Source organism: Aulonocara stuartgranti (genome assembly GCF_965226115.1).
Source record: "Aulonocara stuartgranti genome assembly, chromosome: 2".
Taxonomy (NCBI): domain Eukaryota; kingdom Metazoa; phylum Chordata; class Actinopteri; order Cichliformes; family Cichlidae; genus Aulonocara; species Aulonocara stuartgranti.
Window position 1 is genome coordinate 2,713,601 of NC_138940.1, and position 23,192 is coordinate 2,736,792.

Genomic DNA, 23,192 nt, shown 5'->3' on the forward strand with positions numbered 1-23,192 from the left:
TGTTAATGTCATTATATAGCATCTCTATAACATTGATAAATTCCTCTCCAAAACCAAAAGACTGCAGAGTTTTAAATATGAACGTATGTTCAACTGAGTCAAATGCTTTGTAAAAATCCAAGAACAAGATGTATCCTCTCTCTTGGATTATTTCACTGTACTCAAGGAGGTCCAAAACCAGCCTAATATTGTTATGCATTAGTCTTCCTTTCAAAAAACCTGATTGTGTTTCACTGATAATGTTTGAGATGCCTTTCTTTAGCCTCTCAGCTACAGCTCCAGACAGGATCTTATAGTCAGTGTTTAGTAAGGTGATGGGTCTTAAATTGTCTAAAATTCTTTTATCCTTACCCGATTTAGGGATCAGGGTTATCAACCCTTGTTTCATGCTTGGCATCAGATCTTTTTTCTCTATCCATTCCTTTAATGCATCAAACAATAAAGTTCTTAGGTCCTTCCAGAAGAATTTATAAAAATTAGTAGTGAGTCAGAACAATAATAACAAATATAAAACATCAAACAGAGAATGTGCAGCGGTACTGCAAAGAAAAGAGAGGGGTGCGAGACATTGAATAATCAAACAAAGACATTAAACATATTACAAATAGATGGTTTTTAAAGGTTTTTTGGTGTGAGAAGAAAGGATTGTATTCACATAGAGTTCAACTTCTTTCCTGAAGGTGAAAAAGTTTGGCTTCTTACTTGAGAACTAAAAAGCATTCGAGTCTTTCCTACTAGAGTCAGTATAGCCAAATAGCACATTTAGGTAAAAAAGCACAAAATCCGATAAGACATCGCATAGAAGCAGAACTGAGTCGTACATGTGACAGACAGTGAGGTGGAATTATTCCTCAATATCACACTGGAATATGAAACAGCAAAAAAAACAAAACAAGAAAACGTGGACTGGGAGACTTGTCAGGGGAAATAAGGTTAGCCTACCATACATGTATAAACGAATGCCCTACTGTATTTCAGTAGCCCAATTATAGATGCCTTTAGCACCTTTAGGTTTGACCTAGTAATGATACAGCTCGGCTTCATTTCTTTAACTACTGTGTAGCTTAACCTACACGAAGTCATCATAATGACAGATTTATATTCATCTGAATCTGCAGTGTAACTGTGTTGGTGTTGAATCCCTACCTCAAGAATGTTGTAGAGTTAAAAGTATAGGAAAAGAGAACACTTAACCTAAAATATTTAAGTGTAGCACTTAAGTAAATATTAATCTTGGTATTCCACCACTGATTTATTTTTAACATTTATTGTGGTTAATTAGTTTTTCATTGTTTTATTCTACCTTTTGTCAAGGCAAAACTCAAGGGCCACAGACAGGACAGACTTGAAAGAAGACTTTCAACTGAAACACATTTGCGTAATGTTGCAGAGGTGGACATACAGATGAAGAAAAGAATTCTGGATATGATGGAGACATCTGAGAGGCGAGCTTCTGAACATCACAGTAAATTATAAGTCACTCTTGAGAGACAAGTTCAGTTGCAGATGGATTTTTACTGCTAAGACAAGTCATGCATCCACCACCACAACCTTTCAACCTGCCACCACACCATGGTGGGCACATCTATGCATGTGCACCACCACCACACGCTGTACCTGGCTCATTTCCACCCAACAGTACCATAACTGAGCTGCCAAGCAGCACACCCTACCCACCCCTACCTTTGCAGGGAGCAGGGCAATTTTTCTTCACACAAGCACTTTTGGAGGATGATATTTGAAATAATCTGCATCGTTACCTATGCTGGGAAATTAATAACTTATGTTGGGAACTTTTGGGGCTGCATCTGTATGCTCAACTGTTGGCATGTTAAATGTTTTCTATTAGCTATTATGCAGCTCAAATCCTTTGTTCAAAACAGCACTTTGACTTTGACTTAAGTGTAAGAGGTCTTCCTCCAAATAATCAGACCCAACCAATATAACCTCTTCAATAAAATTATCTTATCTTACATAAATAGGCTGTTGATTTTCTTTACTCATTTCAGTTATTACCAACAAAATAGTTGCATGTTTAATCATCTGGGAATTTACCCAGATTTATTTATTTAGACAGAGATCTTAACCCCCCCCCAATGTTCAGCACAAAGTTACACCGATGCATGTTCAGGATCACAGTGCATAGATTGTGAAGTGTCACATATCCTGACTTACAATTTCTGTAGATATAACCGTTTATATCCCTCTCCAGGCAGGCGTTGCCGATTTGCAACAGTTAAAAAACGAACACCCTGATTACCCCACATACATATTTTATTAGTTTTTTTTACTCAGAAGTACCACTGCTGGACTTGGTTGTGCATTACCAACGAAAAGTTTAATTTGAGCCTGAGAGGGATATCAGTGATGTCATGCAATCTAGTCTGTGTGTCTGTCCTTTTCCTGCTGAATTACTTCAGTGACTGTAATCTATCATGTCCCCGCGGGGTCCTTCGCATATAGGTGTAACATAGAATCAGCCAATCAAATCGCAGCTTTTCAGCCAGTGTAAAAAATTATATATATTTTTTGCACTGAGTCATCTGAGCACAGGTGCCCAACCTGGCAAAGATGCCCAACGGATTTACTTTACCAAATGGGTCATCGCGGCCTTACCGTATTGGTCCATTTGATTGACCTTGGTCTTTATTGTTTATTTTATTTTCACTTGCTACACACGGGACAAACATGATAAATCAACAACTGACAATGACTAATTAATATTAAAATCTGTAACATAATGTTTGGAGTTTAGTCTGTTACTGTTGCTATTTTTACCATTTCTTCTTGGAGCAACTGTAACCCACATTATTTCCTTAGGGATTAATAAAGTATTCTGATTCTGATTGTTTCAGGATGACCTGCCATCATCCAATCACACATCTGCTTACCTGCATCTGTTGCTCGCTTCTCACTTTTCGCGTATAGAATTTCGAAAAAAACATCGGTGCAAATTATAAGTCTGTATCATGATGTCTGGTGTTTTCGTGTTTGTTGTTTTGTTTTTCTTTTCTTTTATTTTGCGAGTTGGTTATTAGACGCTGCCCCAGCCACTCAGAGAATCCCCCGCCGCCCCGCCCTCTCCTCCCTGAGCCGCAAGCAGCAGGCGCACCTCGCAAACGGAGGGCGCCCTTACTCCCAGCAAATGGGCGATAGAAAACCGATCGGTGCCTGTGACATCCCCGCTATGCGCTGGCATGACGTCGGGGCAGCATGAGTGCGAGCATTTTTTTTTGCCGGTGCCGGTGATGCCGCCCCTCACCACGATGCCGCCCCGGGCAACTGCCCGTATCAAAAACAGCTTCTGGTGGCCGGTATTGACAACTAACTCTTATGACTGTCTTGCTTCTCCGTAGCGTGTTTGGCATTTTTTAACCTTTATTTTTAAAAAATAAAATTTTTTCCATAAAATACATTTCGAGAAAGATTTCATTGCTATTATAATTAGGCCTTTAGATTGGCACCAAGGTTGATTTTGATTCATCATTATGTTTTTTGCAGGGGCACAGTAAATGTAATAATCATAACCTATAATGGTATATGATGTTTTTCACTTTTTCCACACTAAATGTTTATTACCTTGCTAACGTAAATAAAATTACAAGCTCAGTTTGAACTAGAAAAACATTTATTTTAGAAAGATAAACATGAACATTTATGTTGTTGGGGATGGGGAGAGAGACAGACAGGGAGAGAGGTAGTATGTGTCTGGGTGTGAGAGTCCTGCTCAGACGGCACAGTCGTTACAAATGGACACACTGTGGTCCTTGCATGTATGCTTCTCACATTTGCAGCAGGTGTTGAAAACTCTTCTTTTGTCTTTGCAAAGTTCGCACTGCCTCCTGCTCTTACATTTAATGATGGGAGAGTGGCCTGTAGCCGCTGCAGCAGTAGTCAGATTTGTGACTACTGCTGCAGCGGCTGATGAGCGAGGAAGGTGCCCTCTCTTTGCTATGTGTGGGTTCACCAGCATTTCTCCCACTTCTTCAATGAAGACCCTCCGTCTGTGTCCTTTCTGCTTCGGCCAGGATGACTCGATTGATGTCCACAGGACGTAGGCATTGTAAAGTGAAACATCAAGGACGTTGTGGAAGAGGGCCAGTGGCCAGTAATTTGTTCTCCTCCTGCAGGAGTAGGTGCCAACAACCTAACAAAAAAAGAAGCATAAAACATACATATATATTAGACATGAATATGAGCAAGAATGAATAAATATATGCATAACTGGTTCGTAATGACACCTACCATATCAAGGTTGTCGACACCTCCTTTGCATTTGTTGTAATCTTCGATTATTACAGGCTTTCTCTTCCCTTCTTTGCTCACGTCTGGGCGGCGGTGTTTTGTGCTTAGTAGCAGCACATTCTTGCCCCGTCGGGGGATGTAAGACACAAGTGTGTGGGTGTTTGTAAAAGCAAAGATGGAGGAGAAGATCTCTCTCTTTTTTGCCTGGAGCAAATGAGGTGGAAGCTCAGGCTTGTTTTGGCGAATTGTGCCAACCAGGGCCATTTTCCTCTTGAGTAGCTCATCTGCCAGTGCACAGGAAGTGAAAAAATTATCACAGGTGACGACGTGTCCCTGGAGCCCCTCTGTCATGTCCAGGACCACCCTCATCCCCTGGTTGACTTCAACACGATCTGGAGCTGCTTTGCCCGTGTACACCTGCAGTCTCCATGCGTAGGATGTTTTGACATCACAGGCTGCCCAAATCTTGATACCATATTTGGCCGGCTTCTTTGGCATGTACTGCCTGAAGCTACACCTGCCTTTGAACGCGACGAGTTGTTCATCCACACAGAGATCTCTGTCTGGGCTGAACAGCATCTCCAGGCGGTGCGTCCACATATTCCAGACTTTGCGGAAGGGAGCCATCTTGTCAACATGGCGTTGGGGGCGGGATAGCTTATCATCGAACCGCAGTGCTCTGCTGATGTGGTGAAACCTGTTCTCGGACATCGTAGCCCGGAAAATGCTCCGTCCCCATTTTTCACTCCAGAGGCTCTTCGTTGATTCGTGTTTTGACCTGTAAACACCGGACAAAACGAGCAGCCCCACATAAGCCCGAAACTCCTCTGCGTCTATATCTCGCCAGCCGGGAATTTTGCGATTCCCATGCAGGTTTGTCATGGACACAATATGCTTCACGATCTCATCCGTTAGAAACAGCGCGAAGCTGGATATGGGGTCAACGATTCGGAGAGTGGCATAGCGTGTAGGTCCCGGGGTCAGACCAGTGGCTGCTGGGATGTAGCGGAACGTCTCAGCGTTTGTGGGAGACCAAGATATTTTTCCATTTTTTGACGTCCATGCTGCTTCATCAATTTTCTCTCCGTTTTCATCTCCGGCCGCTGCTGTTTCATCAATTTTCTCTTCGCTTTCATCTTCATCCGAGTCGGAACTGGACCCCAGCTGCTCTGTTTCTGCCTCCGATACCTCCTCCTCTTCCTCCTCGTCCCCAGATTCCACGGGGGATAACGCGGAGCTATCCTCGTACTCAGAGTTCATGATGACTGGATATCACGGATATTTAAATAGATTTCCTTATGCGGCCAGGAGATCGTTTCTCTTGCCTTCCCTTTTGCCAGCACGTGCAGGACTAAACCGATTCAAAACTCTATCCGGTTAGTCGTGACGCATGGACCCTGCTTCCGGTCAGTCCAGCTAACGTAAAGCTACAAACATCTCTACTGTTTAGGCTACGTCCACACGTACACGGGTATTTTTGAAAACAGAGATTTTCCGTATTCGTTTTTTAAAAAAAAAAATCCCGTCCACACGTGAAGTTTTGAGAAAAATATCTCAGTCCACGCGTAACCCCCCCTCCAACAAAACAAAAACAAAGGCAAACGCTGTAATGAGCACGCCAAAGCAACAGGTGGCGATATAATCCTAACCTTGCAGAAATGTTGGCCAATCGGAAGTCTTGAAGCCAGGGCGGGAAAGCATCAACAAAGACGGTGGAACTTTTTTTTACTTCCAACTTTATTTCTTAAGAACAATAACAACAAATATAAAAAGTTTGGCTTCTTACTTGAGAACTAAAAAGCATTCGAGTCTTTCCTACTAGAGTCAGTATAGCCAAATAGCACATTTTGGTAAAAAAGCACAAAATCCGATAAGACATCACATAGAAGCAGAACTGAGTCGTACATGTGACAGACAGTGAGGTGGAATTATTCCTCAATATCACACTGGAATATGAAACAGCAAAAAAAACAAAACAAGAAAACGTGGACTGGGAGACTTGTCAGGGGAAATAAGGTTAGCCTACCATACATGTATAAACGAATGCCCTACTGTATTTCAGTAGCCCAATTATAGATGCCTTTAGCACCTTTAGGTTTGACCTAGTAATGATACAGCTCGGCTTCATTTCTTTAACTACTGTGTAGCTTAACCTACACGAAGTCATCATAATGACAGATTTATATTCATCTGAATCTGCAGTGTAACTGTGTTGGTGTTGAATCCCTACCTCAAGAATGTTGTAGAGTTAAAAGTATAGGAAAAGAGAACACTTAACCTAAAATATTTAAGTGTAGCACTTAAGTAAATATTAATCTTGGTATTCCACCACTGATTTATTTTTAACATTTATTGTGGTTAATTAGTTTTTCATTGTTTTATTCTACCTTTTGTCAAGGCAAAACTCAAGGGCCACAGACAGGACAGACTTGAAAGAAGACTTTCAACTGAAACACATTTGCGTAATGTTGCAGAGGTGGACATACAGATGAAGAAAAGAATTCTGGATATGATGGAGACATCTGAGAGGCGAGCTTCTGAACATCACAGTAAATTATAAGTCACTCTTGAGAGACAAGTTCAGTTGCAGATGGATTTTTACTGCTAAGACAAGTCATGCATCCACCACCACAACCTTTCAACCTGCCACCACACCATGGTGGGCACATCTATGCATGTGCACCACCACCACACGCTGTACCTGGCTCATTTCCACCCAACAGTACCATAACTGAGCTGCCAAGCAGCACACCCTACCCACCCCTACCTTTGCAGGGAGCAGGGCAATTTTTCTTCACACAAGCACTTTTGGAGGATGATATTTGAAATAATCTGCATCGTTACCTATGCTGGGAAATTAATAACTTATGTTGGGAACTTTTGGGGCTGCATCTGTATGCTCAACTGTTGGCATGTTAAATGTTTTCTATTAGCTATTATGCAGCTCAAATCCTTTGTTCAAAACAGCACTTTGACTTTGACTTAAGTGTAAGAGGTCTTCCTCCAAATAATCAGACCCAACCAATATAACCTCTTCAATAAAATTATCTTATCTTACATAAATAGGCTGTTGATTTTCTTTACTCATTTCAGTTATTACCAACAAAATAGTTGCATGTTTAATCATCTGGGAATTTACCCAGATTTATTTATTTAGACAGAGATCTTAACCCCCCCCCAATGTTCAGCACAAAGTTACACCGATGCATGTTCAGGATCACAGTGCATAGATTGTGAAGTGTCACATATCCTGACTTACAATTTCTGTAGATATAACCGTTTATATCCCTCTCCAGGCAGGCGTTGCCGATTTGCAACAGTTAAAAAACGAACACCCTGATTACCCCACATACATATTTTATTAGTTTTTTTTACTCAGAAGTACCACTGCTGGACTTGGTTGTGCATTACCAACGAAAAGTTTAATTTGAGCCTGAGAGGGATATCAGTGATGTCATGCAATCTAGTCTGTGTGTCTGTCCTTTTCCTGCTGAATTACTTCAGTGACTGTAATCTATCATGTCCCCGCGGGGTCCTTCGCATATAGGTGTAACATAGAATCAGCCAATCAAATCGCAGCTTTTCAGCCAGTGTAAAAAATTATATATATTTTTTGCACTGAATCATCTGAGCACAGGTGCCCAACCTGGCAAAGATGCCCAACGGATTTACTTTACCAAATGGGTCATCGCGGCCTTACCGTATTGGTCCATTTGATTGACCTTGGTCTTTATTGTTTATTTTATTTTCACTTGCTACACACGGGACAAACATGATAAATCAACAACTGACAATGACTAATTAATATTAACATCTGTAACATAATGTTTGGAGTTTAGTCTGTTACTGTTGCTATTTTTACCATTTCTTCTTGGAGCAACTGTAACCCACATTATTTCCTTAGGGATTAATAAAGTATTCTGATTCTGATTGTTTCAGGATGACCTGCCATCATCCAATCACACATCTGCTTACCTGCATCTGTTGCTCGCTTCTCACTTTTCGCGTATAGAATTTCGAAAAAAACATCGGTGCAAATTATAAGTCTGTATCATGATGTCTGGTGTTTTCGTGTTTGTTGTTTTGTTTTTATTTTCTTTTATTTTGCGAGTTGGTTATTAGACGCTGCCCCAGCCACTCAGAGAATCCCCCGCCGCCCCGCCCTCTCCTCCCTGAGCCGCAAGCAGCAGGCGCACCTCGCAAACGGAGGGCGCCCTTACTCCCAGCAAATGGGCGATAGAAAACCGATCGGTGCCTGTGACATCCCCGCTATGCGCTGGCATGACGTCGGGGCAGCATGAGTGCGAGCATTTTTTTTTGCCGGTGCCGGTGCCGGTGATGCCGCCCCTCACCACGATGCCGCCCCGGGCAACCGCCCGTATCAAAAACAGCTTCTGGTGGCCGGTATTGACAACTAACTCTTATGACTGTCTTGCTTCTCCGTAGCGTGTTTGGCATTTTTTAACCTTTATTTTTAAAAAATAAAATTTTTTCCATAAAATACATTTCGAGAAAGATTTCATTGCTATTATAATTAGGCCTTTAGATTGGCACCAAGGTTGATTTTGATTCATCATTATTTTTTTTGCAGGGGCACAGTAAATGTAATAATCATAACCTATAATGGTATATGATGTTTTTCACTTTTTCCACACTAAATGTTTATTACCTTGCTAACGTAAATAAAATTACAAGCTCAGTTTGAACTAGAAAAACATTTATTTTAGAAAGATAAACATGAACATTTATGTTGTTGGGGATGGGGAGAGAGACAGACAGGGAGAGAGGTAGTATGTGTCTGGGTGTGAGAGTCCTGCTCAGACGGCACAGTTGTTACAAATGGACAGACTGTGGTCCTTGCATGTATACTTCTCACATTTGCAGCAGGTGTTGACAACTCTTCTTTTGTCTTTGCAAAATTCGCACTGCCTCCTGCCCTTAAATTGAATGATGGGAGCGGTCCATGAAGCCGCTGCAGTCAGATTTGTGACTACTGCTGCAGCGGCTGATGAGCGAGGAAGGCGCTCTCTCTTTGCTATGTGTGGGTTCACCAGCATTTCTCCCACTTCTTCAATGAAGAGCCTCCGTCTGTGTCCTTTCTGCTTCGGCCAGGATGACTCGATTGATGTCCACAGGACGTAGGCATTGTAAAGTGAAACATCAAGGACGTTGTGGAAGAGGGCCAGTGGCCAATAATTTGTTCTCCTCCTGCAGGAGTAGGTGCCAACAACCTAACAAAAAAAGAAGCATAAAACATACATATATATTAGACATGAATATGAGCAAGAATGAATAAATATATGCATAACTGGTTCATAATGACACCTACCATATCAAGGTTGTCAACACCTCCTTTGCATTTGTTGTAATCTTCGATTATTACAGGCTTTCTCTTCCCTTCTTTGCTCACGTCTGGGCAGCGGTGTTTTGTGCTTAGTAGCAGCACATTCTTGCCCCGTCGGGGGATGTAAGACACAAGTGTGTGGGTGTTTGTAAAAGCAAAGATGGAGGAGAAGATCTCTCTCTCTTTTGCCTGGAGCAAATGAGGTGGAAGCTCAGGCTTGTTTTGGCGAATTGTGCCAACCAGGGCCATTTTCCTCTTGAGTAGCTCATCTGCCAGTGCACAGGAAGTGAAAAAATTATCACAGGTGACGACGTGTCCCTGGAGCCCCTCTGTCATGTCCAGGACCACCCTCATCCCCTGGTTGACTTCAACACGATCTGGAGCTGCTTTGCCCGTGTACACCTGCAGTCTCCATGCGTAGGATGTTTTGACATCACAGGCTGCCCAAATCTTGATACCATATTTGGCCGGCTTCTTTGGCATGTACTGCCTGAAGCTACACCTGCCTTTGAACGCGACGAGTTGTTCATCCACACAGAGATCTCTGTCTGGGCTGAACAGCATCTCCAGGCGGTGCGTCCACATATTCCAGACTTTGCGGAAGGGAGCCATCTTGTCAACATGGCGTTGGGGGCGGGATAGCTTATCATCGAACCGCAGTGCTCTGCTGATGTGGTGAAACCTCTTCTCGGACATCGTAGCCCGGAAAATGCTCCGTCCCCATTTTTCACTCCAGAGGTTCTTCGTTGATTCGTGTTTTGACCTGTAAACACCGGACAAAACGAGCAGCCCCACATAAGCCCGAAACTCCTCTGCGTCTATATCTCGCCAGCCGGGAATTTTGCGATTCCCATGCAGGTTTGTCATGGACACAATATGCTTCACGATCTCATCCGTTAGAAACAGCGCGAAGCTGGATATGGGGTCAACGATTCGGAGAGTGGCATAGCGTGTAGGTCCCGGGGTCAGACCAGTGGCTGCTGGGATGTAGCGGAACGTCTCAGCGTTTGTGGGAGACCAAGATATTTTTCCATTTTTTGACGTCCATGCTGCTTCATCAATTTTCTCTCCGTTTTCATCTCCAGCCGCTGCTGCTTCATCAATTTTCTCTTCGCTTTCATCTTCATCCGAGTCGGAACTGGACCCCAGCTGCTCTGTTTCTGCCTCCGATACCTCCTCCTCTTCTTCCTCGTCCCCAGATTCCACGGGGGATAACGCGGAGCTATCCTCGTACTCAGAGTTCATGATGACTGGATATCACGGATATTTAAATAGATTTCCTTATGCGGCCAGGAGATCGTTTCTCTTGCCTTCCCTTTTGCCAGCACGTGCAGGACTAAACCGATTCAAAACTCTATCCGGTTAGTCGTGACGCATGGACCCTGCTTCCGGTCAGTCCAGCTAACGTAAAGCTACAAACATCTCTACTGTTTAGGCTACGTCCACACGTACACGGGTATTTTTGAAAACAGAGATTTTCCGTTTCCGTTTAAAAAAATCCCGTCCACACGTGAAGTTTTGAGAAAAATATCTCAGTCCACGCGTAACCCCCCCTCCAACAAAACAAAAACAAAGGCAAACGCTGTAATGAGCACGCCAAAGCAACAGGTGGCGATATAATCCTAACCTTGCAGAAATGTTGGCCAATCGGAAGTCTTGAAGCCAGGGCGGGAAAGCATAAACAAAGACGGTGGAACTTTTTTTTACTTCCAACTTTATTTCTTAAGAACAATAACAACAAATATAAAAAGTTTGGCTTCTTACTTGAGAACTAAAAAGCATGTAGGAATGTTGGGAGCTTTTGGGGCTGTATCTGTATGCTCAACTGTTGGCATGTTAAATGTTTTCTATTAGCTATTATGCAGCTCAAATCCTTTGTTCAAAACAGCACTTTGACTTAAGTGTAAGAGGTCTTCCTTGTAATTTACAAGTATAGGAAAAGAGAACACTTAACCTAAAATATTTAAGTGTAGCACTTAAGTAAATATTAATCTTGGTATTCCACCACTGATTTATTTTTAACATTTATTGTGGTTAATTAGTTTTTCATTGTTTTATTCTACCTTTTGTCAAGGCAAAACTCAAGGGCCACAGACAGGACAGACTTGAAAGAAGACTTTCAACTGAAACACATTTGCGTAATGTTGCAGAGGTGGACATACAGATGAAGAAAAGAATTCTGGATATGATGGAGACATCTGAGAGGCGAGCTTCTGAACATCACAGTAAATTATAAGTCACTCTTGAGAGACAAGTTCAGTTGCAGATGGATTTTTACTGCTAAGACAAGTCATGCATCCACCACCACAACCTTTCAACCTGCCACCACACCATGGTGGGCACATCTATGCATGTGCACCACCACCACACGCTGTACCTGGCTCATTTCCACCCAACAGTACCATAACTGAGCTGCCAAGCAGCACACCCTACCCACCCCTACCTTTGCAGGGAGCAGGGCAATTTTTCTTCACACAAGCACTTTTGGAGGATGATATTTGAAATAATCTGCATCGTTACCTATGCTGGGAAATTAATAACTTATGTTGGGAACTTTTGGGGCTGCATCTGTATGCTCAACTGTTGGCATGTTAAATGTTTTCTATTAGCTATTATGCAGCTCAAATCCTTTGTTCAAAACAGCACTTTGACTTTGACTTAAGTGTAAGAGGTCTTCCTCCAAATAATCAGACCCAACCAATATAACCTCTTCAATAAAATTATCTTATCTTACATAAATAGGCTGTTGATTTTCTTTACTCATTTCAGTTATTACCAACAAAATAGTTGCATGTTTAATCATCTGGGAATTTACCCAGATTTATTTATTTAGACAGAGATCTTAACCCCCCCCCAATGTTCAGCACAAAGTTACACCGATGCATGTTCAGGATCACAGTGCATAGATTGTGAAGTGTCACATATCCTGACTTACAATTTCTGTAGATATAACCGTTTATATCCCTCTCCAGGCAGGCGTTGCCGATTTGCAACAGTTAAAAAACGAACACCCTGATTACCCCACATACATATTTTATTAGTTTTTTTTACTCAGAAGTACCACTGCTGGACTTGGTTGTGCATTACCAACGAAAAGTTTAATTTGAGCCTGAGAGGGATATCAGTGATGTCATGCAATCTAGTCTGTGCGTCTGTCCTTTTCCTGCTGAATTACTTCAGTGACTGTAATCTATCATGTCCCCGCGGGGTCCTTCGCATATAGGTGTAACATAGAATCAGCCAATCAAATCGCAGCTTTTCAGCCAGTGTAAAAAATTATATATATTTTTTGCACTGAATCATCTGAGCACAGGTGCCCAACCTGGCAAAGATGCCCAACGGATTTACTTTACCAAATGGGTCATCGCGGCCTTACCGTATTGGTCCATTTGATTGACCTTGGTCTTTATTGTTTATTTTATTTTCACTTGCTACACACGGGACAAACATGATAAATCAACAACTGACAATGACTAATTAATATTAACATCTGTAACATAATGTTTGGAGTTTAGTCTGTTACTGTTGCTATTTTTACCATTTCTTCTTGGAGCAACTGTAACCCACATTATTTCCTTAGGGATTAATAAAGTATTCTGATTCTGATTGTTTCAGGATGACCTGCCATCATCCAATCACACATCTGCTTACCTGCATCTGTTGCTCGCTTCTCACTTTTCGCGTATAGAATTTCGAAAAAAACATCGGTGCAAATTATAAGTCTGTATCATGATGTCTGGTGTTTTCGTGTTTGTTGTTTTGTTTTTATTTTCTTTTATTTTGCGAGTTGGTTATTAGACGCTGCCCCAGCCACTCAGAGAATCCCCCGCCGCCCCGCCCTCTCCTCCCTGAGCCGCAAGCAGCAGGCGCACCTCGCAAACGGAGGGCGCCCTTACTCCCAGCAAATGGGCGATAGAAAACCGATCGGTGCCTGTGACATCCCCGCTATGCGCTGGCCAGCATGAGAACGAGCTTTTTTTTTTTTTTGGCCGGTGCCCGTGATGCCGCCCCTCACCACGATGCCGCCCCGGGCAACGGCCGTGTCGCCCGTATCAAAAACAGCTTCTGGTGGCATTTTTTTAACCTTTCGTTTTAAAAAATATCAAGAGCTAATAGAAATCAGATGAGTAAACAGCAGAGAGCAATCAGGAAATCAGGATGGAAAGTAAAACTTAGGACTGATACAAACATTAACACTGAAACATAAAGAACGATGAAGGAACAGCCTACAGGAACATATCAAACACGACCATAAGAAGACTCACAACACACATGAAGACAGAGATGAAATACTGACAGAAAAACTTAGGCAGACAGAACTGACTACAGTCCCGATCAAAAGTTTAAGATCACTTGAAAAATGGCAAAAAGAAAAATCACATTTTCCATGGATGGATCTTAACAACATGCAACAAGAAGAAATGGGAGTGAGACAAAACATTTATTGAGAACAACTCTTAAACTGAGACAGGCTGTTTCACAGCTGAGCAAAAGTTTAGGACCACGTGCCTTTAAAAGGCCAAATCTGTGCAAAAGTGTGGATTCGCTGTCATTTTCTGTCAGGTAGTCACACTGTGGTCAGGTTGTTGAAATGCATAAGCGGGGTGTCTCGCAGCACGCCATCACTGCTGAGGTGGGACGCAGTAAGACAGTCATTTGGCATTTCTTAAATGATCCTGGGGGTTATGGAACAAGTCAAGTGAAAGACCAAAAAAATTTTCACCAGCACTGAGCCAGAGGATCCAGTTGGCTGTTTATCAAGACACTGGATGATCCTCCACCCAAATTAAGGCCGTTACTGGTGCCGACTGAAGCCTTGTCGTCTTCAAAGGCCTCGTCTCCTTGAACTCCACAGAACTGACCGTTTGGACTTTGCAAGAGAGAAAGAAAGTTTTATTCTCTGATGAGAAAAAATGTAACCTTGATGGTCCTGATGGTTTCCAACGTTACTGGCATGACAAGTAGATGTTTTCTATGCTCCACAGTGGAGGGGGCGCCATAATGGTCTGGGGTGCTTTTTCCTTCAGTGGAACAATGGAGCTTAAGGAGTTGCAGGGGCGTCAAACAGCTGCTGGCTGTGTCCAGATGTTGCAGAGAGCATCTGTTATGACTGAGGCTCCTCATCTGTGTGGTAACGACTGGATTTTTTTTAACAGGACAACGCTACAGTGTTGGGAAGGTTACTTTTAAAATGTATTCCACTACAGATCACAGAATACATGGCCCAAAGTATATTTTATAACGTATTCCGTTAGTTACTCAATGAGAGTAACGTTTTCTGAATACTTTGGATTACTTGTATATTGTCATGCTTTTTACAACTACTTTTTTCTTAAATAAATCTACTACATCATGTGTACTTTTTATGTCATGTGTAATTTTCATTGCAAATAGTAATCACAGTTAAATTAAGAGGGGATAGAGCTGTGATGTCATCAAGTACACTGCCATTGCAATTGTAGAACGATCGTGCTGCGTTCTCGGGAAGCCTGGACTCCCGTGTGAACTTAGGACGTCCAGAGTAATGAGAATATCCTGTGGTATGAGGTCTGGTTAATAGCATTGTCCTGTTATAACTGCTTCAGACATCTATCACCCTCTTCCTGTAGCCACTTCCTGGGTCTTGTTTCAGGGCCTCATAAATAATTTTGTCACTGAGCAGTGACAAAATTTTCTTATCATAGTCTTTTTGGTTTAGCAAAACTGTGCACCTAGCCTTGTCCGCCAGAAGGATGAGAATGCTGTTGTAATGTAATGAAAACCTTTTTTTTCCTGATTTAATGAATAAAAAAAATATGCCAGCAAACTAGAGATAAAGATACTTGGGCAGGTTGTCATATTATAGAACTATAGAAAACAGACATGCAGGCTACCCAGGTGAACGCTGTGGCCGAATATAGTACTGAAGCAGTAGGAATGTTATATCTAAAAGCTCTGTGCTCATCTGAGCCTTACAGCTAACTGAACTAAATGTACAGTCGAGGCATGCAGTATGCTCACAACTTTTATGTATTCAGTATGTGGGTCGGAGTGAATGTGGACAGACAAAACATACTACTGAGTTTAATTTTGTCTGTACGTCGTATTTATGATTAAAAACAAATGTAATCAAATTAGATATTGATATTTTCATATGGGAATTGATCCTGCAACATGAAGTGCTGATATTGGATCAATACGTTATCGATACGGTCGCCACTGACAGAAAATGGCAGTAAACATGTTTTTAAAACTTTAAGCACTTATTTCTTAAATCCAGCTCCACACACGGTGTTACGTCTATGTCAGTTATGTGTAGCATTGCATGTCCCCTTTAACCCAAAGGAGATCCTTACAGTTTTTTCTGAATGCTTAAACCCTAACTGTGATTCCTGTAGCACAATCTCTAAAACTATTCAGACTTATAGCAAAACCACTCACTGAGTGTGCAAAACTAAAAGCACAAAAACTGCTTTGCACTCAGTTTGCAATTTTGTAACACACGCTTTGCAAAACTTTAGGCACAATTCACTGCACAACACTCAATTACCAAATTTCCAACACACTCCTAGCAAAAGTATACACATGTATGGCTATCATTAACACTAACTTGCCAACTGTCTGGCACACTTTCACATGTGAAAACTTTTTTAGATAATTAGTTCACTTTGCAATCAGCCTAAGCACTATAATACAGGTAAGCTGTGTGTGCGGAGTACAATGGAGGGAGCAGAAAGAGTGAGAAGTAGAGGAGGCCGAGGAAGATGACGTGGAGGTGAAGAAGTAGGATGAAGAGGACGACAAGGACAAGGAGGAGCAAGAGGAAGACGAGGAGGGGGGAGAGGAAGATGAGGAGGGGGGAGAGGAAGGGTAAGAAGAGTAAGAAATAGAATTGCTGATGACATCAGAGCTACAATAGTGGACCATGTAATCAACCGTGGAATGACCCTGAGGGAAGCTGGCCAACGGGTCCAGCCTAACTCGAGCCGCTACACTGTAGCAAGCACCATAAGGACATTTTGAAATGAGAATCGGTGAGTACAGTCACTTCGCACAAAGATTTGTAGCACTGCCATATGCCAATGAGAAACACACCAATACCATTGATGTAAAAATACTGAAATTGTTACTTTACAGAATTGCTAGATGACCAGATGCTGGGGGCAGAGGAAGCATGTTCACTGCAGACCAAGTAACCCATATAGTCATTATGGCGATTGCAAATAATCCTATACTTGGAAATAAACACTTGTGTTTGTTTTGATGTGTGTGAATAAACACCAGTACTTGAAGTTTGGATCCCTCCATGCTTATGGATCTATGACAGAAGTATGAGCTCACACTGACATAGCCTACCTTGTGCACAGAGAAAGCAAAAGCCAGATGTGTTTTGTATTCATACCATCAGTGTGCAGTTGGCGCATTGTGTGCTTAGTAGATGATGGCTTGTGTGTACTGTTTGATACGGAAACACCATTTTTACGAAGGTGTGAAGAGTTAATCTAGCTGTGTTTGCTTTTGCAAGAGAACTACAATGTTTTGATTATTGGGTGACAGGTTTTCTTATTTGTGTGAAGAGTTTTGCAAAATTAGCCAATAGTTACAAAAAATGTGCTTAAGCAATCAGAAAAAACTGTAAATATCCTAAAGTAATTGTTCCTAATGACAAAAACTGGCAGCTTCCCAAAAAAATGCAGTAATACTGTTATATATTAATATTGTTTTGCACTTTAAATGAGTCAGTCTTTTAAAACTACTTCTGCCTAAGATATTCGTATCAAGTATAATTATATTTTGGGGGGTTTAACCCTTTGAAGGCCAGTATGTTTACATAGCTGCACTGTTTTTTAACTGGAAAACACCCAAAAACTAAAATTTTTTCCATAAAATACATTTCAAGAAAGATTTCATTGCTATTATAATTAGGCCTTTAGATTGGCACCAAGGTTGATTTTGATTCATCATTATGTTTTTTTGCAGGGGCACAGTAAATGTAATAATCATAACCTATAATGGTATATGATGTTTTTCACTTTTTCCACACTAAATGTTTATTACCTTGCTAACGTAAATAAAAATACAAGCTCAGTTTGAACTAGAAAAACATTTATTTTAGAAAGATAAACATGAACATTTATGTTGTTGGGGATGGGGAGAGAGACAGTGTTGAAATCTCCCAATTCTTTGAATCTTTGGGCTGAAGGAAGGACAATACTCGGTGTATATATGCTCAATCAACAATCATTTATTTCCATACAATTCAACACAAAGAGCATTTAGAAACATCATGATGGGGAGACATGCCTGAAGAGGGTCACAGCAATCTCAAAATGCAAGCCCAAACATTAACATTCTTTCTCTCTTACGGCGCCTAAGTTATGACCTCGGCAGTTGTTTCTCTGCTCTCTGTAAGGTGGGGGTATGGAATGTGGTCTATCTCCCCTATCTTAGACACAGAGTCTCCTGCTTACAACCTTCTTTTTATGATTCAACAATTAAGCATGTCAAGAAAACAGTGTAATACATTCCCAGCAGATCAAGGATACAGAGTGATGCACATTTATCTAATAAACTAATAAGTGAATATGTTCTTTTAACTCAAAAGTATAATGAGAACTAAACTATATACAGATCACACACTCTATATTAAAGGGTATAATATGATCTACAGCAGTATTCTAATTCAACTACTTTGATTACATATATAAGGTAACATATGATAACAGAATAATCTGATAACAGACAGGGAGAGAGGTAGTATGTGTCTGGGTGTGAGAGTCCTGCTCAGTAGTGATGTGCGATACCACTGATTTCCTTTCCGATCTGATACCAACTAATATCAACGATACTGATCCGATACCGATACTTTGTACAAAAATTTATTTTATTTATTGTATCTTTTATTGTATCTCAAATTATAGCGTCATAATGATTACAGGACATCAGATACTTGTTCTTATCACTTAATAATGCAGAATTCATCATATAGAAATAAAAAATCTGAAGTTGTTATTTGAACTATTTGAACACCTTGCCAGCCTGTAGCACTAAAGGACTCAGTGAGAGCACCTGTCCCTGTCCTCTTCAGTTCGCCTCAACATATGCTCGTCATATTCTGTGATATGATTTACTCTGAGCTGTTTGACAAGGTTAGTGATGTTGCCACAACCATTCATGCCAACCCTCCCGATTTTTCCAGGAGAATCCCGAATTTCAGTGCCCCGGAGCCACCATTCTCCCGAATTTCTCCCGATTTTACACCCGGACAACAAAATTGAAAAACCATATCGCAGAATTCATAGGGCCCAGCCAATTCCAGTTTCCAGATACTTAGTTTTAATATTACTCTTATTTCTCTTTCTGGGTCGCAAAAAAACTTTTAACATATTTTCAGGTGAGAATGTAGCTGTGTGAACTTCAAATATCTGAGCCGACACATCGTCTTCAAACCCCCGCGGTCTTTCGCTACTCGGGTTAAACATGATATATAAGTCACTTTGATAATTAAAAATGTTATTGTTTGGCTTTTTCAGTGTTTTATTTGTTCGGGAGTAAATCGGGTTGGCTGAGATTAAAGTTATTAGATTAAATTAAATTTAACTTTATTAATCCCTCGGGAGGGTTCCTCCGGGGTTTTCACACAGCTGAATAAACGTCAAACAGGAAATGATTAAATAGAAGTGTGAGACGGTCGAGGGTTTACACCAGCGCCCGGTTATATTTTAGATAGCAAGGAGCAGACGGCAGAGTTTCATCCCACCGAGGGAGCTCGTGACGCACTACCTGGCTTTCTTTAGACCGCGAAGGCCGGGTCCTCAGGTGGAAGCAGCCTCTGAATTTGGACCCCTGCTGTTTCCGGGCCGGCCCATTAGAATGGTGATATTTAACATATTTTATCCGATAAATAAACACTGTAATTTATTTATCCCCCCCCCCTTTTTGAATGTCTCCCTAATTCTGAGGTCTCAAGGTTGGCAAGTATGACCACAACACCTCCCTTTTTTGACACATGTATCGCAAACCACGCCTCGGCTGTTTGTTGATGTAAAATACGCCCGCACATGATTCCAATTACGCTCAGCCAGTGTTGTGAGTGCGCGCGCCAAGGGGCAGCAAGACATTTATACAGCCACATTTCGCACATGACTATGAAAGGCAGAAGAGGAAGTAGTTCCTTGGAATGTAGACAATCCGAATGATATAGTTTCTTTCCTCTGTGTTCCTGTTAATGATAATATACAAATTTACCCTAAATTACTAAAATATTGATATTTTAATATGAGAATCGATTCTAGAACATAAACGATTGGTATCGGAGGAATCGATATTTCAGGATCGATCCGCACATCACTACTGCTCAGATGGGGCAGTTGTTACAAATGGACACACTGTGGTCCTTGCATGTATACTTCTCACATTTGCAGCAGGTGTTGAAAACTCTTCTCCTTTTGTCTTTGCAAAGTTCGCACTTCCCCCTGCTCTTACATTTAATGATGGGAGAGTGGCCTGTAGCCGCTGCAGCAGTAGTCAGATTTGTGACTACTGCTGCAGCGGCTGATGAGCGAGGAAGGTGCCCTCTCTTTGCTATGTGTGGGTTCACCAGCATTTCTCCCACTTCTTCAATGAAGAGCCTCCGTCTGTATCCTTTCTGCTTCTGCCAGGATGACTCGATTAATGTCCACAGGACGTAGGCATTGTAAAGTGAAACATCAAGGACGTTGTGGAAGAGGGCCATTGGCCAATAATTTGTTTTCCTCCTGCAGGAGTAGGTGCCAACAACCTAACAAAAAAAAGAAGCATAAAACATACATATATATTAGACATGAATATGAGCAAGAATGAATAAATATATGCATAACTAGTTCATAATGACACCTACCTTATCAAGGTTGTCGACACCTCCTTTGCATTTGTTGTAATCTTCGATTATTACAGGCTTTCTCTTCCCTTCTTTGCTCACGTCTGGGCGGCGGTGTTTTGTGCTTAGTAGCAGCACATTCTTGCCCCGTCGGGGGATGTAAGACACAAGTGTGTGGGTGTTTGTAAAAGCGAAGATGGAGGAGAAGATCTCTCTCTTTTTTGCCTGGAGCAAATGAGGTGGAAGCTCAGGCTTGTTTTGGCGAATTGTGCCAACCAGGGCCATTTTCCTCTTGAGTAGCTCATCTGCCAGTGCACAGGAAGTGAAAAAATTATCACAGGTGACGACGTGTCCCTGGAGCCCCTCTGTCATGTCCAGGACCACCCTCATCCCCTGGTTGACTTCAACACGATCTGGAGCTGCTTTGCCCGTGTACACCTGCAGTCTCCATGCGTAGGATGTTTTGACATCACAGGCTGCCCAAATCTTGATACCATATTTGGCCGGCTTCTTTGGCATGTACTGCCTGAAGCTACACCTGCCTTTGAACGCGACGAGTTGTTCATCCACACAGAGATCTCTGTCTGGGCTGAACAGCATCTCCAGGCGGTGCGTCCACATATTCCAGACTTTGCGGAAGGGAGTCATCTTGTCAACACGGCGTTGGGGGCGGGATAGCTTATCATCGAACCGCAGTGCTCTGCTGATGTTCTGAAACCTCTTCTCGGACATCGTAGCCCGGAAAATGCTCCGTCCCCATTTTTCACTCCAGAGGCTCTTCGTTGATTCGTGTTTTGACCTGTAAACACCGGACAAAACGAGCAGCCCCACATAAGCCCGAAACTCCTCTGCGTCTATATCTCGCCAGCCGGGAATTTTGCGATTCCCATGCAGGTTTGTCATGGACACAATATGCTTCACGATCTCATCCGTTAGAAACAGCGCGAAGCTGGATATGGGGTCAACGATTCGGAGAGTGGCATAGCGTGTAGGTCCCGGGGTCAGACCAGTGGCTGCTGGGATGTAGCGGAACGTCTCAGCGTTTGTGGGAGACCAAGATATTTTTCCATTTTTTGACGTCCATGCTGCTTCATCAATTTTCTCTCCGTTTTCATCTCCGGCCGCTGCTGTTTCATCAATTTTCTCTTCGCTTTCATCTTCATCCGAGTCGGAACTGGACCCCAGCTGCTCTGTTTCTGCCTCCGATACCTCCTCCTCTTCCTCCTCGTCCCCAGATTCCACGGGGGATAACGCGGAGCTATCCTCGTACTCAGAGTTCATGATGACTGGATATCACGGATATTTAAATAGATTTCCTTATGCGGCCAGGAGATCGTTTCTCTTGCCTTCCCTTTTGCCAGCACGTGCAGGACTAAACCGATTCAAAACTCTATCCGGTTAGTCGTGACGCATGGACCCTGCTTCCGGTCAGTCCAGCTAACGTAAAGCTACAAACATCTCTACTGTTTAGGCTACGTCCACACGTACACGGGTATTTTTGAAAACAGAGATTTTCCGTATTCGTTTTTAAAAAAAAAAATCCCGTCCACACGTGAAGTTTTGAGAAAAATATCTCAGTCCACGCGTAACCCCCCCTCCAACAAAACAAAAACAAAGGCAAACGCTGTAATGAGCACGCCAAAGCAACAGGTGGCGATATAATCCTAACCTTGCAGAAATGTTGGCCAATCGGAAGTCTTGAAGCCAGGGCGGGAAAGCATCAACAAAGACGGTGGAACTTTTTTTTACTTCCAACTTTATTTCTTAAGAACAATAACAACAAATATAAAAAGTTTGGCTTCTTACTTGAGAACTAAAAAGTAGTGATGGGCAGATGAAGCCCCATGAAGCACTGAAGCTTTTCATCCAATTGGTTCACCCCAACGCGAAGCTTCATGAAGCTTCATTTGCTCTAGCAGGACACCTACTGGACGTAAAAATAATAGCTGGCATGAATTTGAAGAGTGTGGCATTTTGCACACAGCCTGTAAATGTCAACAACAAAAGGAGTGTGTAAAACATGTATATTGTAGTGATGGCAGTATACTGTGTATATTTATAGTGGCAGTATGGGAAATGATTATTTGGAAATGCTTGAAATGGAAATGATCATTTACTGTGAGGTGAGGTGTGGTTGGGGTGTGGACAGTAGTTGTGCTTTTGTAACGTTGAGGTATGGACAGCTACACACTGAGGCTTTGAGCCTCAGTCCTGCCTGTTCACATTTTATTCTGTAAAAACTAAATTTTCACTGCTTTTACGACCTTTTTAGTGGGGAGAACATAGCTGGGATTTAATGATTTAACAAATCTTTTGAATCCTTTGTCCTCCACAATGCTAAATGGCTGGGAGTCCTCAATCACCATGCTGACCAGGTCTTCATCTATTTGAGATTGTTCTCCTGAGGAAAGACAATAAAGATAAAGCACAAATATAAATATCACACACGTAACTTATAACAGTTGTATAATATTGTTATATCATTTAGTAACATTACTGCATCCTATATTATCATTGCATTTGATGGCTCACCTGGTCTTGCTCCACAATCGGTGTTCCTCTTACTCTCATGCAAAGCTCTGTAGTGCCTAAGCATGGATGAGGTGTAGTTGTTATATCCCAGCTCCCTGGCACATAGCAAACACTTCACCTTGTACAAAAGTCAAGACAGCTCAACATAAATTGTATTGCACCATCAGTATCATGAAAATACATCTTCTGTAGAAATTTACATACCTTGTTGGGAGGGATAAAATCAAAATGTTC

The 23,192-nt window shown here is 41.9% G+C and overlaps 3 protein-coding genes and 3 long non-coding RNA genes across 6 annotated transcripts; 3 read left to right on the plus strand and 3 right to left on the minus strand.

Annotated features, from left to right (window-relative positions):
• The first annotated feature begins 689 nt into the window (after positions 1-689).
• Positions 690-1,979, plus strand: LOC309718140. Its single transcript, XR_014279879.1, has 2 exons — positions 690-932; positions 1,315-1,979. It is a non-coding gene; the product is annotated as an uncharacterized lncRNA (long non-coding RNA).
• Positions 1,980-3,610: 1,631 nt separating this feature from the next.
• On the minus strand, positions 3,611-6,100 carry LOC309691067 (piggyBac transposable element-derived protein 4-like). The gene is made up of 2 exons (XM_082508597.1): positions 4,246-6,100; positions 3,611-4,147 (listed from the first exon to the last, which is right to left on the minus strand). The coding sequence occupies exons 1-2, from the start codon at positions 5,503-5,505 to the stop codon at positions 3,728-3,730; spliced, it is 1,680 nt and encodes a 559-aa protein (XP_082364723.1). The 5' UTR covers positions 5,506-6,100; the 3' UTR covers positions 3,611-3,727.
• A 66-nt stretch (positions 6,101-6,166) lies between these two features.
• On the plus strand, positions 6,167-7,308 carry LOC309691073. Its single transcript, XR_014271878.1, has 2 exons — positions 6,167-6,261; positions 6,644-7,308. It is a non-coding gene; the product is annotated as an uncharacterized lncRNA (long non-coding RNA).
• Positions 7,309-8,945: 1,637 nt separating this feature from the next.
• Positions 8,946-11,669, minus strand: LOC309717927 (piggyBac transposable element-derived protein 4-like). The gene is made up of 2 exons (XM_082552853.1): positions 9,575-11,669; positions 8,946-9,476 (listed from the first exon to the last, which is right to left on the minus strand). The coding sequence occupies exons 1-2, from the start codon at positions 10,832-10,834 to the stop codon at positions 9,063-9,065; spliced, it is 1,674 nt and encodes a 557-aa protein (XP_082408979.1). The 5' UTR covers positions 10,835-11,669; the 3' UTR covers positions 8,946-9,062.
• LOC309718157 lies at positions 10,879-12,328 on the plus strand. The gene is made up of 2 exons (XR_014279888.1): positions 10,879-10,980; positions 11,664-12,328. It is a non-coding gene; the product is annotated as an uncharacterized lncRNA (long non-coding RNA).
• Positions 12,329-17,793: 5,465 nt separating this feature from the next.
• Positions 17,794-22,252, minus strand: LOC309692129 (piggyBac transposable element-derived protein 4-like). The gene is made up of 2 exons (XM_082510346.1): positions 20,448-22,252; positions 17,794-20,348 (listed from the first exon to the last, which is right to left on the minus strand). Exons 1-2 carry the CDS (start codon positions 21,705-21,707, stop codon positions 19,926-19,928), a joined length of 1,683 nt encoding a protein of 560 aa, XP_082366472.1. The 5' UTR covers positions 21,708-22,252; the 3' UTR covers positions 17,794-19,925.
• Between the last annotated feature and the right edge of the window lie 940 nt (positions 22,253-23,192).

Bases quoted from the DNA above. Each gene is read 5' to 3' on its own strand.
- LOC309717927 (XM_082552853.1), bottom strand. From the start codon at position 10,834: ATGAACTCTGAGTACGAGGATAGCTCCGCGTTATCCCCCGTGGAATCT. The intron at 9,477-9,574 runs GTAGGTGTCATT...TTTTTTTGTTAG, and splicing joins GTGTTGACAACCTTGATATG to GTTGTTGGCACCTACTCCTG.
- LOC309692129 (XM_082510346.1), bottom strand. From the start codon at position 21,707: ATGAACTCTGAGTACGAGGATAGCTCCGCGTTATCCCCCGTGGAATCT. The intron at 20,349-20,447 runs GTAGGTGTCATT...TTTTTTTGTTAG, and splicing joins GTGTCGACAACCTTGATAAG to GTTGTTGGCACCTACTCCTG.
- LOC309691067 (XM_082508597.1), bottom strand. From the start codon at position 5,505: ATGAACTCTGAGTACGAGGATAGCTCCGCGTTATCCCCCGTGGAATCT. The intron at 4,148-4,245 runs GTAGGTGTCATT...TTTTTTTGTTAG, and splicing joins GTGTCGACAACCTTGATATG to GTTGTTGGCACCTACTCCTG.